Genomic DNA, 17,619 nt, shown 5'->3' with positions numbered 1-17,619 from the left:
CCCCAGGGCAGCCATGCTCCTGGCACCTCCCCTCTGTGCCCCTCTGTACAGGCAGGCTCTGGAGCCCCTGGGTCTCCTCAGGAGCTGGGCCTACAGTCTGCCTTTAGAGCTTGCACAGTGAGCTCAGTGCCCTGCCCCACCTCTGCTGCAGGACCCTGGGCAACAGCTGCCCTGCACGCCTTGCCAAGCACACGGTGGGCACCACAGCCCCCTGCCCTGGGGAGCACTGGGGGAGAAATGCCCTGCTGGAGCTAGAGCAGAGCCCCTCCTGCCCAGAGCTGGCCCTGCCCAGCTCAGGCTCTGCTCTCTGAGGCACTGTCTGCACTTCAGGGCAGCTTGGCACAGCCAGGGGCCGCTGCTAGCAGGGAGCAGCTGATGGGGAGTGGGGCTTGGGCTCTTCTCCCAAGGAGCAAGAGACAGGACAAGAGGAAAGTGCCTCAAGTTGCTCCAGGGGAGGTTTAGGTTGGAGATGAGGAACAATTTCCTCCCCAGAAAGCTTGTCAAGTCCTGGAGCAGGCTGCACAGGGCAGTGGTGGAGTCTCCAACCCTGGAGGGGTTTCAAACCGTGGCTGAGGACCATGGCTTGGTAGTGACCTGGCAGTGGAGGATCAATGGTTGGTCTGGAAGGTCTCTATTGAGAGCCTCAGGAAATGCTATCAGCAATACAAGCACTGAGCTGTGGAGGGCACAAGAACACCACCAAGAAGACCAAAGTGCTGTGTCAGGGGGGCTGAGGTAGCATCTCCCTTCTGACCTGGTCTTGAAACAGAGATCCACCGAAGGCCCAGACGGCAGCGAAGACGAAGTAGAGCTCATAGAGCTCCTTGGGGCAGTCAGGAGGTGTGCTCTGCTCTGTCAGCAGGCACTCCAGCAGGTAGCACAGCATCTGAATCACACTCTGCTCAGGAATGGGAGTGACCTTCTTAAATCTAAGGAAAGGAAATGGAGAGGCTGGGAAACCACACAGCTACAGCAGCAGGGGCACAGACAGCCCAGGGAGGCAAGGGACAGAGTCACAGCATGGCTTGGAAATAACCTTCAAAACCATCCAGCTCCAGCCCCCTGCAGGGACCCCTCCCACCAGCCCAGGCTGCTCAGGGCCTCATCCAGCCTGGCCTGGAACACCTCCAGGCAGGGCACAGCCACAGCCTCCCTGGGCAGCCTGTGCCAGGCTCTCCTGGAGCCCTTTCAGGTGCTGGAAGGCTGCAGAGGTTCTGCAGCCTCTGCTCATCTCTGTGGCCTCCTCTGGAGCCTCTCCAGCAGCTCCAGGTCCTTCCTGTGCTGGGGGCCCCAGAGCTGGAGGCAGTGCTGCAGGTGGGGGCTGAGCAGAGCAGAGCAGAGGGGCAGAATCCCCTCCCTGTGCTGCTCTCTCCCTGCTCTGGCTGCAGCTCAGCACTCAGCTGGCTCTGGGCTGCCAGGGACCACTGCTGGCTCCTGGGGACTTTGTCACCCCCTGACACCCCCAAGGCCTTCTCCTGCAGGCTGCTCTCAGCCACTCCTCACCCAGCCTGGCTCTGTGCTTGGCATTGCCCTGCCCCAGCTGCAGGACCTTGCCCTTGGCCTTGTTGAACCTCCTGAGGTTGGCTTGGGCCCAGCCCTGCAGCCTGCCCAGGTCCCTCTGGATGGATCCTTCCCTCCAGCAGCACACAGCTTGGTGCCATCTGCAGCCTTGCTGGGGTGCCTCTGTCCCAGTGTCCCTGTCACCCACGAAGATGTCAGACAGCAGTGGGCCCAGGATCAACCCCTGCTGGAAACCACCTGCCAGTGGTGTGCACAGCTCAGCCCTGCTGTGCCACACCACCAGCAGCAGTGCCAGGAGAGGCAGCACAGAGAGCCCCCAGGGGCCAGGCACAGACAGGAGCCATGGCAGTGAGAAGCAGGCCCCAGCTCCAGCTTTTTGTCATCTTTGATCCTCTTGATAGGGGCACAGGGGAGGGCTGGAGGGAGGGGCAGGCTGCCCATAAGGGCTGGAGGGAGGTGCTGGCTTTGAGCTGGGAGAGGGGAGACTGAGAGTGGAGAGGAGGAAGAAATTGTTGGCAGTGAGGCTGGGGAGAGCCTGGCACAGGCTGCCCAGGGAGGCTGTGGCTGTGCCCTGCCTGGAGGTGTTCCAGGCCAGGCTGGATGAGGCCCTGAGCAAGCTGTGCTGGTGGGAGGGGTCCCTGCCCAGGGCAGGGGCTGGAGCTGGATGATTCCTAAGGTCCTTCCAACCCAACCCATGCTGTGAGTCCCTGGAGCCTGTGATGCTCAGGGCTCTGAGGAGCAAGGGGGATCCCAACCCCAGCACAGCACAGCTGGTGTGGGAGCTGGAGAGTGTCCCCCAGGCCTCAGCAGGGCAGGCCATGCTGTGTGCAGGTGGTACCTCGTCCTGAGGGTGTCCAGGCAGGCAGGCAGGTACTTGTCAAACAGGATGGTCAGGTTGGCTCGTTCAGCCTGGATCTCCCTCCTGTCAATCCAGCTGCTGACTGGAGGGCTCCAGCCCAGGTCTGAGGGGTTGATGTACAGGATGCCTTGGGGCCCAAGGGCAGAGAAGCCACACATTAACCACACAGCAGATTGTTCCTCACCTCCAGCAGAACTCCTCAGCTCCCTGCAGACAGCCAAACCCTCTGCAGTCCACCTGAGTGCCCACTGCTGAGCCCTCCTGCTCTGCTGCAGAGCAGAAGCAGGGGCAGTGAAGAGGCTGCTCTCAGGGCACCAGGACAGCTCTCCTGACCCTGCCCAAGCTGCAGAGCATGGCCTGAGTCACCTCATTGCTCTGGACCCCATTTCCCCTGGGCATAAGTAAGGGACCCCTTCACTCCCTTCCCCCACCCTTCATGAGCTTCTGCAGGTCAGGAGCTCTCTGGGACAGAGCCTGTGCTCTGCTCATCACATCCACACAGGACCTTGCAGCACAGGAAGCCCTCCCCCAGCAGTGCTGGAGCCAGGAGCACCCAGCAGCGGGCAGCAGCACCCAGCAGCAGCACCCAGCAGCAGGCAGGGAGCTCTGGGTGACTCCAAGCTGCTGACACTTCCCCCCCCCACGGATCTGGGCTCAGGAGCTCCTCATTGTCCATCTAGTTCAGGGATCTACCCTCTCCACCAAAGGCATCAGTGATGCCAGCCTGGTAACTTTCAAGAGGCACCAAGCTGGCCAGGAAGGGGCTGGCTGGGGGCAGCAGGAGCTGCTCAGTCCATGCAGCCCCCCTGGAAGCTGAGGGCAGGGCTGACCTGCCCTGGAGACGGTGGCAGGGGTGGCCGTGCGCAGGTGGCTGATCTCGAACAGCAGCCTCATGCTCGGGGGCAGGGGGATCCTCTCATTGCTTGCCAGGGTCAGCACCTGCACAGACAGACAGACTGACACCTCTCCAGGAAGAGTTCAAAGCTTCCAGCATGCTGCACTCCAGTGCTTGGCTGCTGCCAGCCCAGCTCCTGCAGGGCACAGCAGCTGGTTCCTAACAGCTCCTCTGCTCCGCGGCTCAGAACTCTGCTGCAGGGTGGGGAAGAGCAGCAGGGTCAGGACCCCACTCCAGGATGGGTTGGGTTGGGAGGGACAGTAAAGCTCATCCAGCTCCAGCCCCCTGCCCTGGGCAGGGACCCCTCCCACCAGCACAGCTTGCTCAGGGCCTCATCCAGCCTGGCCTGGAAGGAAGCCAGGCAGGAAGCACCTACAACGTCCATGGTGTTTGAAGGACTGAAGTAGTGCTCAGGACATTTGTGGCTGCTCATTTGTGGCCTCTGGGAAGTGAGCCCTCACTCAACCAATGGAAAGAAGCCTTGAGCCTTGTGTCTCAAGCACCATTTTCCTTCTGCAGTAACATTTGATGTCTGAAGAAACACAACTGGCTGGTTCCAGGGCTGCTGCTGTCATTGCAGCTCCTGCATTTCCCTGGGAAGAAATTCCCCACAGTGAGGCTGGGGAGGGCCTGGCACAGGCTGCCCAGTGAGGCTATGGCTGTGCCCTGCCTGGAGGTGTTCCAGGCCAGGCTGGATGAGGCCCTGAGCAAGCTGTGCTGGTGGGAGGGGTCCCTGCCCAGGGCAGGGGCTGGAGCTGGATCCTCTTGAAGGCCCCTTCCAGCCCAAGCAGTCTGTGACTCCAAGAGTCACACAGCTCAGGTGTGCCTGCCTCTGCAACTCAAGTTCATAGAGTGACAGAATGGTTTGGGTGGGAAGGGACCTCCAAACCCCCTCCAGTCCACCCCCTGCAGCCAGCAGGGACAGCCCCAGCCAGAGCAGGCTGCTCACAGCCCCACACAACCTGCCCTGCACTGCTGCCAGCCATGGGGCAGCTCCCAGCTCTCTGGCCAGCCTGGGCCAGGCTCTCCCCACCCTCAGCACCAAACATTTCTCCTTCTCTCCACTCTCAAGCTCCCTCTCTGAGTTCCAAACCATTGCCCCTGCTGCTGGCACCACAGGCCCTGCTCCAGAGTCTGTCCCCAGCTCCCTGCTCAGCCCTTGAAGCACTGCAAGGCCACCAGAAGCTCTCCCTGGAGCCTTCTGCTCTTCATTACCTTGTTATCATCCATCACAGTATTAAGTGATTCAATCCACATAGGATCAATATCTCCATCCAGTACCATCCACTTGGGTCCATCATGGGTGATGTTGGCCAGCTCTCTCATGATGGATGAGAACAGCCCTGAGGGGTGACAGAAGATGCTGAGGAGCTCTGATGCTGCTATGTCTGCTCACAGCTGCCTTCAGAAGCCTACTAAAACTGATCCTAATCCAAGCTTTCCCCCAGAGCATCCACAGCTCCCTGCACCTCTGCATCAGCCTCACTGACATGGAGCTTTGCAGGGAGAAACCATTATCAGTGATGATTGCAGACCTACACAGGAGCTTCATTCCCCCCCAGAATCCTGGAATCACAGAATGGTTTGGCTTGGGAAAGGTCTCTGAGCTCCTCCAGTCCAACAGCAACCCAGCCCCACCATGGCCACCAAACCCTGGCCCCAGGAGCCATGGCCACAGCTTGCTGCAACACCTCCAGGCATGGGGACTCCACCACCTCCCTGGGCAGCCTCTTCCTAAGTCTACAGAGAGAAACTGAGGTATGGAGGTCTAGGAACAAAAAGAGGTTGACAAAGGAGACAAGATCACAGCAACCCTGCCCTCATCCCACACTGAGGAGCTGGAGCACATCCAGAGAAGGGCAACAGAGCTGGGGAAGGGGCTGGAGAGCAGGGCTGGGGAGGAGCAGCTGAGGGAGCTGGGGGTGTGCAGCCTGGAGCAGAGGAGGCTGAGGGAGACCTCATTGCTCTCTGCAGCTCCCTGAGAGGAGGCTGCAGCCAGGGGGGGCTTGGGCTCTGCTCCCTAGGCTCAGGTGAGAGAAGGAGAGGAACTGGACTGAAATTGTGCCAGGGGAGGCTGAGGTTGGAGAGGAGGAAAAATGTCTTTGCTGCCAGAGTGGTCAGGGCCTGGCAGAGGCTGCCCAGGGAGGTGGTGGAGTCCCCATGCCTGGAGGTGTTGCAGCAAGCTGTGGCCATGGCTCCTGGGGCCATGCTGGGGCTGGGTTGGACTGGAAGATCTCAGAGGCTTTTTCCAACCCAAACAATTCTCTGATTCTCTGATTCTGCAAGGGCTGAGACAAGGGGAGAGCAGACACTCAGGGGCAAAAGAAGGGAAGGCTCACAAAAGGAAGAGCAAAACATCTGAAGAGGCCTGGGCAATTCTGCTGAGTGCTCAGAGTCTCAGGGAAATGAAGATGCACTGAGCCTGGGTCATGGCCTTAGAGAGACTGAGGGGAGAACAAGCAGAGACTGGCAGTGAGTGACAGCACAAATGTCAGTGGAATGAAGGAGAAGGAGAGGATCCTCATCTCCAGGGGAGTAAATAATGAATGCTAAGAGGAGCAGGAAGGCTGGGAACAGAGCAGCAGCACTGCAGAGCAAAGGCAACCTGCACAAACCACTCTGGTGGAGGAGCCTGGGGAGACTCAGCTCTGCATCAGGCAAACAGCACACCACAGCCTCTCTCCTGGTGAGGTGGGACAAACCCTTCCCCCCCAGGCCAAGCTATTTCTGTGTGATCCAGGGCAGGGACAGCCAGGGGCAGTACATGGCTGAGGGCCAAGCTTGTGCAGCACAACTGCAAAGCAGCTCCCCTGGAACAGGCACCCAGCCTGGGATAACATCTCCCTGCCTCTGCCTCCTCCCTCTTCCTCACACCTTGGGAACCCCTCCAAGGTCAGTGGTGTCAGCAGCAGCCCCAGAGCAGCTCTGCCTCCCTCACATGCACCCTGACAGCACCAGGAAGGCCCTGACCTCAGCACAGAGCACCCCTGGCACTGAGAGAAGGGCTTGGTTCTACAAAGAACACTTTGAGGGCTCCCTGTGGGAGCTTTCACCACCTAACCTGTAACCTTCTCAACTGGTGCTAAGGCAAGGGGTGACAGGATGAAAACAGGACAAGAAGGGGCTGGTCCCTCAGGGCACATCACCCCTGGCAGGCTGGGGTGAGACCCCCTCTGCCAACAAGGAACAGAAGTGGGGAATGCAGCAAACACTGCTTTGAAGCCTGGGCAGGAGTCCTGCCAGCACCCCTGAAAGCAGCCTGGGCCAAGGGCATGAGGCTCAACAAGGCTCAGCAAGGCCAAGTGCTGGCTCCTGCACTTGGGCCACACCAACCCCATGCAGGCTCTGGGGCAGAGGGGCTGGAAAGTGCCCAGCAGGAAAGCTCCTGGGGGTGTGGGTCAGCAGCTGGCTGATGAGCCAGCAGTGCCCAGGGAGCCAAGAAGGCCACCAGCATCCTATGGTGTGGGCAGCAGGAGCAGGGCAGGGATTGTCCTCCTGTCCTGGGAACTCCTCAAACCCTGGAGTCCTCAATCTCCAGACAGCTGCAGAGAGCAATGAGGTCTCCCTCAGCCTCCTCTGCTCCAGGCTCAACACCCCCAGCTCCCTCAGCTGCTCCTCCCCAGCCCTGTTCTCCAGACCCCTCCCCAGCTTTCAGACCCTGCACAGAACCATCCTGCTGCTGCTCAGGGAGGCCAGTGGCAACAGCCTCCCTCACCCACAGACCAGGGCAGGAGAAGACATTTACCATCCTTCCACTCTCCTGTTGAAGGGTTGATGATGCCAAAGAGCTCATCGTTGGTGACAGCCTTGGGGTTGAGGTCTGCCCAGACTGGTCTCCTGCTCATGATCTGGTAGGTCCTGTGCAGGGCCCTCAGCACCTGGGACTTGCCTGTGCCGGCGCTGCCCACCACGAAGACGGAGTGCCGGACGCTCAGCAGCTCCTCCAGCTGCACCACCTGGGGGAGAAGCCCCAGAGCTCACACACAGACCCCTGGCTGGAGCCCAGGCCTGCAGCATACCTCCCCTTGGGCCTCTTCTGCAGGAAGATGTGGCCCAGAGACACAAATGGACCCAACACTCGGTTTGGCCCAGCCACGCTGAGCAGGGTGGGTGAAGTCCTCAGCCTTGAGACAGAGCCCCAGAGACACCTGAGAGTCACCAGCCAGCAAGGCTCTGCTCTCCAGGGCCCCTGCTTCCACCAGCCTACAGCAGTTAGCTGCTCTGGAAGCTCAGGGGCTGAGCCAGTGCTGGCGTTAGGGGAGGATGCAACTGCACCAGACCCAGCATCTGAGTGTCCTCCACCGAGATCTGCCTGCAGAGCCCTCCTGGAGAAGCAAAGACAACTGAGACAGCATGGTGACTGCAACCCCAGAGTCACACAACACTCTGGTTGGGAAGGGACCCCAGAGATCACCCAGTGCCAGCCCCCTGCCGTGGGCAGGAACAGCTAGACCAGGCTGCTCAAGGCCCTGTGACTCTCTGCAGGCTCCACAGCCTCCCTGGGCAAGCTGCTGCAGGGCCTCACCACCCTCACTGCAAACAATTGCTCCCCAATGTCTCATCTGAACCCAGCTCTGGCTAGTCTGAAGCCACTGCCCCTTGTCCTGCCCCTCCACACCCTTGCCACATGCCCCCTGCCAGCTCCTCTGTAACCCCCTGCAGGCATGGGAAGGCTGCTCCAAGGTCTCCCCAGAGCCTTCTCCTATTTAGGCTGAACAACCCCAGCTCCCTCAGCCTGTCTCTTAGGAGAGGTGCTGCAGCCTCTGATCATCTTCAGAGAATCAGAGAGTGAGTCACAGAACTCATCAGGTTGGAAGGGACCCTGCAAAGGGCATCTTGGCCAACCCCCCTGCCCCACAGGGACACCTCTAACCAGATCAAGTTGCTCATGATCCTGTCTAGCCTGACCTGGAATGGCTGCAGGGCTGGGGCCTCCACCACCTCCCTGGGCAGCCTGTGCCAGGCTCTCCCCAGCCTCCCTGAGCAGAACTTCCTCCTCAGCTCCAACCTAACTCTGCCCGGCTCCAGTCCCAGACCCTTGCCCCTGGTCCTACCCCCACAGCCCCGCTGCACAGCCCCTGCCCAGCTGCCTGCAGGACGCCTTCTGGGCCGCTCTGGACGCGCTCCAGCAGCTCCCTGCGCCGGACGCAGGGGCAGCAGCGAGGCTTTGGTCTTACTTTGAGCAGGAAGTTGTCCTCGGGCTGCAGCTGGAGGTCCAGCAGCGCCTGCCGGAGCAGGGCCTCGAAGCGCGGGTCGCGGCGGCGCGGCACCTCCAGCGCCGGGAAGAGGTCGGCCAGGAGGCGCAGGAAGAGCGGGAGGTCATCGCCCCCCACCTTGGGCAGGTTGGCGTCGCGCAGGGAGCGCAGCAGCACCTGCTCCTCCGGCCGCCCCGGCTCCGCTCTGCGCAGCGCGCCGGCCACCACCAGCACCGACTTGATGGCGCGCAGGCCCCAGTCGTAGTGATCCTGCGGGGGCGAGAGCGGCGCTGGGGGCTCACGGCACCACGGCCAACACAGGGGGCAGCACCGTGGGCCGGACCCCCAGCCCGAGCCCTGAGCGCCACCTGCGCAGGGGAGATGCCCACAGGGACAGCAGCACAGTGCCAAACACGTCAGGTGTTCAGACCACCAGTGTGTGACCAGCACCGTGTGCCCAGCACCGTGTGCCCAGCACCGTGTGACCACCAGTGTGTGACCAGCACCGTGTGCCCAGCACCGTGTGCCCAGCACCGTGTGACCACCAGTGTGTGACCAGCACTGTGTGACCAGCACCGTGTGACCACCAGTGTGTGACCAGCACCGTGTGACCAGCACCGTGTGACCACCAGTGTGTGACCAGCACTGTGTGACCAGCACCATGTGACCACCAGTGTGTGACCAGCACCGTGTGACCAGCACCGTGTGACCAGCACCGTGTGACCACCAGTGTGTGACCAGCACCGTGTGACCAGCACCGTGTGACCACCAGTGTGTGACCAGCACCGTGTGACCAGCACCATGTGACCACCAGTGTGTGACCAGCACCGTGTGACCACCAGTGTGTGACCAGCACCGTGTGACCAGCACCGTGTGACCACCAGTGTGTGACCAGCACCATGTGACCAGCACCGTGTGACCAGCACCGTGTGACCACCAGTGTGTGACCAGCACCGTGTGACCAGCACAGTGTGACCAGCACCATGTGACCACCAGTGTGTGACCAGCACCGTGTGACCAGCACCGTGTGACCACCAGTGTGTGACCAGCACCATGTGACCAGCACTGTGTGACCAGCACAGTGTGACCAGCACCATGTGACCACCAGTGTGTGACCAGCACTGTGTGACCAGCACTGTGTGACCAGCACAGTGTGACCACCAGTGTGTGACCAGCACTGTGTGACCAGCACCGTGTGACCAGCACAGTGTGACCACCAGTGTGTGACCAGCACTGTGTGACCAGCACCGTGTGACCAGCACAGTGTGACCACCAGTGTGTGACCAGCACCGTGTGACCAGCACAGTGTGACCAGCACTGTGTGACCAGCACTGTGTGACCACCAGTGTGTGACCAGCACTGTGTGACCAGCACTGTGTGACCACCAGTGTGTGACCAGCACTGTGTGAACACCACTGTGTGTGACCCCCACTGTGTGTGACCCCCAGGTGCTGCAGGAACCACTTCCCAGAGGCACTGCTCTGATGCCCACAAAGCAGCTCCTGTCCCAGAGGCTGCTGCAAGCGCAGGCACTGCAGGAAGGCTGGGAAGCCTCAGCAGGGAGCTGAGCAGCAGAGCCCCCGGTGCTGCTGCCTCAGGAGCTCAGCAGGCACGGCTAGCGCCCCCCAGCGGCAGGCTCACCTGCTTGGACAGCAGCTCCTTGCAGAGCCGGTACAGAGCGACGAACTTCCTGGCCAGCGCCCGCGCCTCCAGGAAGCCCTCAGCCACCAGCATGATCTCACAGATCAGCTCCAGGTCTGGCACCACCATGGCACATGGCCTAGGGAGAGAGGCACACTGCAGGGCAGCTATCCCTTGACTACAGGCCTTGGGGGCAGTGGGCCTGCAGGTTTATCCTCCAGGTCTTCTCCTCTGAGCTAGGTCCCACTCTGCCTTTCCCATGGCAAGGGTCAAAGCTCCTTTGCCCATCCTGTGCCTTCCCAGAGCCAGGCTGCTGGGCAAGGCTGAACCTGTCTGTGAATCACAGCCCCTTGGGCTGGTCTGCCTTGGAAGGGACCCGAGAAATCATCTAGGTCCAACCCTTCTGCCATGGGCAGGGACACCTCAGATTGTTCAAGACCCCAACCTGGCTTTGAGCACTTCAGTTTCTCTCTAATATCAAACCCAGCTCCTCCCAGTCTGCAGCCATTGTCCCTCATCCTGTCACTCCCCACCCCTGTCAAGAGTCCCTCCCCAGCTCTCCTGAAGCCCCTTTCAAATCCTGGAAGGCTGCCAGAAGCTCTCCCTGGAGCCTTCTCCTCTGCAGGCTGCCCAAGGCCAACTCTCTCAGCCTGGCTCCCAGCAGAGGGCTTCCAGCCCTGCCAGCACTGCTGTGGCCTCCTCTGGCCCTGCTGCAGCAGGTCCCTGTCTGTGCTGAGGGCTCCAGAGCTGCCCCAGCACTGCAGGGCTGTGAGCAGAGCCCAGCAGAGGGGCAGAATCCTTCCCTGCCCCTGCTGCCCTCACTGCTGGGGCTCAGCCCAGGCCAGGCTGGGGCTGGGGGCACACACTGCTGGCTCATCCTGAGCTTCTCCTCACCCAGCACTCCCAAGTCCTTCTCCTCAGCCCTGCTCTGTCCATTCCCTGCCCAGTCTGGATTCCTGCCTGGCAGTGCCCCAGCCCAGGCACAGCAATGCAGTACAGATGAACTCCCAAGGAAATGAAGCCAAGCCTTCAGGTTCCCAAAGCCAACCTCTGCCAGACTTACAGAGGTCAGAAAGCTGCACTCACCTGAAGAGAGCTTTTAGGTTCTCAGGCAGCTCAGTCCTCCCTGCATAGCCAGGGTTCATGGTGATGAAGATGCCCACTGAGGGCACCAGCCTGATCTCCTCCCCAAGGAAAGTGAAGGATTTCTTCTTCTCCCGGAGTGCATCCTGCACACTCTTCACCTAGGAACCAGGACAGCCACAGCTTGGGGCTGGCTCGTGGAGGACACAGCAGGCAGCAGGACCTTACCCCTGGGCCATGAGCAGGGGGCCAAGCATTGCTTTGGAGTTTTACTGACCATATAAAGCTTTAGACACCGCCTGGAGTAACTCTGGCTGCCCACAGCACCCTCCCATCGCAATCAAAGCCTGAGGGAGCAGCGAGGAGAGCTGAAGAGGCTGGGCAGGCAAAGTGCAAAGGAGCTGCAAGGGCTCCTCTCCATAAGTCACTGAGCTGCATGGGTCAGAAAGAGCAGCTCAGGAGCAGGAAATGTCCCCAGAGTTGCCTGCATCTTGCCTTGGCTGTGACATCCTCTCTGGGACACCTCCCAGCACACCTCCCGGTACAACCACCACCAAAGGCTTCCCAGAGCTCCAGCTCAGGAGCATGAGATGGGGAACAGGCACCCAGAGCACAGCCAGCACCTAAGGCAGTCAGCCCTGGCCTGGGAACTGCTGAGGCTGCACCTTGAAACTGGGTTCAGTTCGGGGCCCTCACTCCAAGAAGGACATTGAGGGCTGGAGCAGGGCCAGAAACAGCTGGGGAAGGGGCTGGAGAACAGGGCTGGGGAGCAGCAGCTGAGGGAGCTGGGGGAGTTAATGTGGAGCAGAGGAGGCTGAGGGAGACCTCATTGCTCTCTGCAGCTCCCTGAGAGGAGGCTGGAGCCAGGTGGGGCTTGGGCAAGGAGGAGAGGAAATGGCCTCAGGGTGCAGCAGGGGAGGTGTAGGATGGAGAACAGCAAAAAGGCTCAGTGGGCACTGGCACAAGGCAGTGGTGGAGTCCCTGTCCCTGGAGGAGCTTAGGGCCATGGTTGTGTCCTCACTGTCCCTGCTCACACCCTGACCCCTCTGCAGGGCTTCAGACAGGCTCCAGCCCTTGGTGCCATCCTGCTCCCAGAGTCCTGAGTGCCCCTGAGTGCCAGCTGCTGGGCTGAGGGTTGGACTCCATGACCTCTGAGGCCTTTTCCAGCTGAAACACTTCTCTGAGTGTCTCATTGTGTGGCAGCACACAGGGCTGGGGCTCTGCAGGTGATGGGCAGGGCAGCCCCAGCACTTCTGGAAGACTCTGCTGGGCTGCACACAGCACTCCCCCCCCCAATGCACTGAAGGGATCAGCTGAGGAGCCAGGAAAGGATTCCCCAAGGAAAACTCTGTGGAGCCAGGCACAGCTCAGAGAGCTTGCTCCTGGCTTTGCTCCACACCCACAGGGTACCCTGGGCAAGCACACAAGTGAGGGCTGCAGACCTGCTGTGGGTCCCAGGCACCAGGTTGCCACCCAGCAGCTCTCAGGGACACCACACTGTGCTCATGGCAGTGATGCCCCTGGGCCTGGAGGAGCCTCCAAAGCCATTGCACAGAGCTCCACTGGAGACTCTCAGATTCACACAATGGGATGGGTTGGAAGGGACTTTAAAGGCCATCCAGCTCCAAGCCCCTGCCCTGGGCAGGGACCCCTCCCACCAGCACAGCTTGCTCAGGGCCTCATCCAGCCTGGCCTGGAACACCTCCAGGCAGGGCACAGCCACAGCCTCCCTGGGCAGCCTCTGCCAGGCCCTGGCCACTCTGGCAGCAGAGAACTTTTCCCTCCTCTCCAACCTCAGCCTCCCCTGGCACAATTTCAGGACATTTCCTCTCCTTCTCTCACCTGAGATGAGGGACAAGAGCCCAGCCCCCACCTGGCTGCAGCCTCCTCCCAGGGAGCTGCAGAGAGCAATGAGGTCTCCCTCAGCCTCCTCTGCTCCAGGCTCAACACCCCCAGCTCCCTCAGCTGCTCCTCCCCAGCCCTGCTCTCCAGACCCTTCCCCACCTCTGTTGCCCTTCTCTGGCCCTGCCCCAGCCCTCAGTGTCCTTCTGGGAGTGAGGAACCAAAACTGAACCCAGCACTGGAGTTGTGTCCTCACCAGTGCCCAGCACAAGAGCACCATCACTGCTCTGCTCCTGTTGGTCACACTGCTGCTCCAGGCCAGGCTGCTGGTGGCCTTCTTGACTACCCAGCTCTGCCCTGGCTGTAGCTATCTCCCAGCACTTCTGCACTCACCTGCACAGCCACCACAGACAGGACCTCAACTGAGATCCTGTTGAATTCATCAAAGCAGCCCCAGGCTCCTGTCTGGGCAAGGCCTTTGTAAATGTTCCCACAGGACTGAAAAAGGAAGGAGAAAACACAACAATTAAAGAAGGAAATCAGCAGTGGAACCAACTGCAGCCCACAAATGGCCTGCAGTGCCCAGCCTGGCTGCCTGCAGCACTGGGGAACCTGTGGTGGGACTGAGAGAGGCACAGAGGGGCAGCAGGAACAGCTCAGGGGCAGCAGTGACAGCCCTGCACTGTTTGCCCTGGGGCTGCTGAAGGCTCACCTGGGAGGTCCTGCTGGAGGTCCTGCTGGCCCCACTCTTGGCACAGCCCACAAGCTGAGGTCACCAAAATCACAGCACTGTGCCAGCCCAGCAGAGAGCAGACTCAGCCCAGCAGGGACTCCTAACCTGCCTGGACACTGTGAGCCTGGGCAAGCTCTCTGGGTGACCATGCAGGAGACTCCAGGAGAGCTGGGGAGGTACTTGGACAAGGGCTGGGAGTGCCAGGCTGAGGAACAATGGCTTTGAGCTGGGAGAGGGGAGACTGAGAGTGGAGAGGAGGAAGAAATTGTTGGCAGTGAGGGTGGGGAGAGCCTGGCACAGGCTGCCCAGGGAGGCTGTGGCTGTGCCCTGCCTGGAGGTGTTCCAGGCCAGGCTGGATGAGGCCCTGAGCAGCCTGGGCTGGTGGCAGGGGGTTTGGAACTGGATGATCTTGAAGGTCCCTTCCAACCTAAACCATTCTGTGACTCTGCTTCAGCAGGGAATTGGATGAGATGATCTCCAGAGGTCACTTCCCATCCACAACCCACGAGTCAGCCTGCAGTAGGCTGCAGTGGCTGAGGGCTCAGCACACATGGGGGGAAAGGCCTGTGGGGGTAGGACCAGAGACAATGGTGGGGAACTGGAGCAGGGCAGAGTTAGGTTGGAGCTCAGGAGGAAGTTCTGCACAGGGAGGCTGGGGAGACACTGGCACAGGCTGCCCAGGGAGGTGGTGGAGCCCCAGCCCTGGAGCCATTCAAGCTCAGCCTGGCTGTGTCCCTGTGCAGCCTGCTCTGGCTGGAGCTGTCCCTGCTGCCTGCAGGGGGCTGGACAGGATGACTTTGGAGGCTGCCTTCCAGCCTGATGTGTTCTGGGATTCTGTGAATGTTGGCCTTATTCTGGGGAGCAGCTGAGGAAACCAGGACAGATCCCTCCCCTGCTGTGGGTGCCAAGGACAACCAGCCAGGGCAGAGCCTCGGTCTCAACAGGACAGAGCAATGTGTTGGAAGCCTTTCATGTGGAATGGAACCCCAGAAGGAAGGCTTAATGAGGCAGAGAGACAGTTTGAGTCTCTGCCTACTGAAGAGCCTTGTGCAGGTCTTGGGGAAGGAAAAGGAGGAGCAGGAGGAAAAGGAGTTGAGTAGCAAGAGGAGGAGACAAAGGAGCTGAACACAAAGAGTAGCAGGATTTGAGGAGAGGTGGTGGATCAGGGTGATCTCAGCTGCACCCCTCTCATCCTCAGGTTCCATCAGCCCAGGCAGGCTGAGGTGCAGCAGTACCTTGTAGTCCATCTGCTCAGAGCAGTTGAAGACATAGACCATGATGCCCAGGGCTCGCCCCAAGTCCTTCGTGGTCTCGGTCTTGCCAGTGCCCGCAGGGCCCGCGGGGGCTCCGCTCATGGTGAGGTGCAGAGACTGGGTCAGGGTGATGTAGCACCTGCCACAGCCAGCCAGGAGGGGAGAAAGCAAAGAGGCTGAGGCTTGGCCCAACAGCTCACTGCTGGGCTGCAGAGCAGGGCCCAGGAGCCCCCCAGGGTGCAAGCCTGAGCTGAAGGTCCCCTTGGGCACGCAGCAGCAGCTCTGCCCAGCTCCCCTTTCTCCAAGGTCAGCCCAGCTCCTTGCCTCGGGGCTTTGGCTCCTCACACCACTTCCAGACAGGATGGGAGAAGCTCAGCTCTGCTGAAGGACCCTCCTCATGCTTCCCAAGGGATCCCACTCCCCATGCTGACAGAAGCCTGCTCAGCTGGCAGGCAGTGGCCTGGATGCCAGCAGCTGGAGGGAGGTTCCAATTCCCCTCTGCCCTGCACTGCTGAGGCCACATCTGGAGCACTGTGCCCAGTCCTAGTTTAAGAGGGACAGGGAACCACAGGAGAGTCAGATGGCTGACAGAGAGCCACTCAACACTGCAGCAAGCCCCACAGCTTCTCCAGCTGGTGATGGACAGCTGGTGTCCATGGGGCTGGCTGTAATCCCTGCCCAAACCACAGAGCTTTCAGAAGCACATGGCACTGCTGGACAGGTCCAGAGGAGGACCATGAGCATGACCAGAGGGCTGGAGCACCTCTCCTGCAAAGACAGGCTGGGAGAGCTGGGGCTGCTCAGCCTGGGGAAGAGAAGGCTGCAGGGAGACCTCAGCTGCATCTGCAGGGGAGCTGCAGGCAGGCTGGGGAGGGACTGTTCAGAAGGGCTGTGGGGGTAGGACCAGGGGCAATGCTTTGGAAGCTCTGCACAGTGAGGCTGGGGAGAGCCTGGCACAGGCTGCCCAGGGAGGCTGTGGCTGTGCCCTGCCTGGAGGTGTTCCAGGCCAGGCTGGATGAGGCCCTGAGCAAGCTGTGCTGGTGGGAGGGGTCCCTGCCCAGGGCAGGGGGCTGGAGCTGGCTGAGCTTTGAGATCCCTCCCAAGCCAGCCCACGCTGGGGCTCCAGGCTGGCAGGGGCAGCCGTGCCCAGGCTCACCTGTCGGTCAGGGGGGTGATCACCAGCCGCGGCGTGTTGCCCAGGTACTCGTAGGAGTACAGGAACTGGGCATCACAGATGTTGGCATAGCAGTGCCCCTCCTCCTCTGCCCACCTGTGCCGCAGCTGGGACAGCCACAGGAAGGCCTGGGCGCTGTCCACCTGCAACAGAGAGCAGCAGGGCAGAGCTGGGCACCTCAGCACACCCCCCGGGGCAGCAGGGCAGAGCTGGGCACCTCAGCACACCCCCGGGGCAGCAGGGCAGAGCTGGGCACCTCAGCACACTGCCAGGGCAGCAGGGCAGAGCTGGGCACCTCAGCACACCCCCGGGGCAGCAGGGCAGAGCTGGGCACCTCAGCACACCCCCCGGGGCAGCAGGGCAGAGCTGGGCACCTCAGCACACCCCCGGGGCAGCAGGGCAGAGCTGGGCACCTCAGCACACTGCCAGGGCAGCAGGGCAGAGCTGGGCACCTCAGCACACCCCCCGGGCAGCAGGGCAGAGCTGGGCACCTCAGCACACCCCCGGGGCAGCAGGGCAGAGCTGGGCACCTCAGCACACCCCCAGGGCAGCAGGGCAGAGCTGGGCACCTCAGCACACTGCCAGGGCAGCAGGGCAGAGCTGGGCACCTCAGCACACCCCCGGGGCAGCAGGGCAGAGCTGGGCACCTCAGCACACCCCCAGTGCAGCAGGGCAGAGCTGGGCACCTCAGCACACTGCCAGGGCAGCAGGGCAGAGCTGGGCACCTCAGCACACTGCCAGGGCAGCAGGGCAGAGCTGGGCACCTCAGCACACCCCCCGGGGCAGCAGGGCAGAGCTGGGCACCTCAGCACACCCCCGGGGCAGCAGGGCAGAGCTGGGCACCTCAGCACACCCCGGGGCAGCAGGGCAGAGCTGGGCACCTCAGCACACCCCCAGGGCAGCAGGGCAGAGCTGGGCACCTCAGCACACCCCCGGGGCAGCAGGGCAGAGCTGGGCACCTCAGCACACCCCTGGGGCAGCAGGGCAGAGCTGGGCACCTCAGCACACCCCCGGGGCAGCAGGGCAGAGCTGGGCACCTCAGCACACCCCTGGGGCAGCAGGGCAGAGCTGGGCACCTCAGCACACCCCCGGGGCAGCAGGGCAGAGCTGGGCACCTCAGCACACCCCCGGGGCAGCAGGGCAGAGCTGGGCACCTCAGCACACTGCCAGGGCAGCAGGGCAGAGCTGGGCACCTCAGCACACCCCCCGGGGCAGCAGGGCAGAGCTGGGCACCTCAGCACACCCCCGGGGCAGCAGGGCAGAGCTGGGCACCTCAGCACACCCCCAGGGCAGCAGGGCAGAGCTGGGCACCTCAGCACACCCCCCAGGGCAGCAGGGCAGAGCTGGGCACCTCAGCACACCCCCGGGGCAGCAGGGCAGAGCTGGGCACCTCAGCACACCCCCAGGGCAGCAGGGCAGAGCT

At 61.7% G+C, this 17,619-nt stretch overlaps 1 protein-coding gene across 1 annotated transcript in view; it reads right to left on the bottom strand.

Annotated features, from left to right (window-relative positions):
• Window positions 1-17,619, bottom strand: part of DNAH9 (dynein axonemal heavy chain 9) — a 192,807-nt gene that overhangs the window by 129,610 nt on the left and 45,578 nt on the right. Inside the window, exons 23-33 of the mRNA XM_054170731.1 lie at window positions 16,179-16,339; window positions 15,005-15,161; window positions 13,430-13,534; window positions 11,198-11,355; window positions 10,112-10,250; window positions 8,453-8,740; window positions 7,021-7,231; window positions 4,491-4,618; window positions 3,211-3,319; window positions 2,360-2,507; window positions 755-929 (exon numbers count right to left, since the gene is read on the bottom strand). Of these exons, the coding sequence (XP_054026706.1) occupies window positions 755-929; window positions 2,360-2,507; window positions 3,211-3,319; window positions 4,491-4,618; window positions 7,021-7,231; window positions 8,453-8,740; window positions 10,112-10,250; window positions 11,198-11,355; window positions 13,430-13,534; window positions 15,005-15,161; window positions 16,179-16,339 (1,779 nt within the window). The remainder of the gene's footprint in view (window positions 1-754; window positions 930-2,359; window positions 2,508-3,210; window positions 3,320-4,490; window positions 4,619-7,020; window positions 7,232-8,452; window positions 8,741-10,111; window positions 10,251-11,197; window positions 11,356-13,429; window positions 13,535-15,004; window positions 15,162-16,178; window positions 16,340-17,619) is intronic.

Source organism: Dryobates pubescens, chromosome 20 (genome assembly GCF_014839835.1).
Source record: "Dryobates pubescens isolate bDryPub1 chromosome 20, bDryPub1.pri, whole genome shotgun sequence".
Classification (NCBI taxonomy): Eukaryota; Metazoa; Chordata; class Aves; order Piciformes; family Picidae; genus Dryobates; species Dryobates pubescens.
The sequence above is the reverse complement of the archived record's forward strand: the minus strand, read 5'-3'. Positions and strand labels throughout refer to the sequence as shown.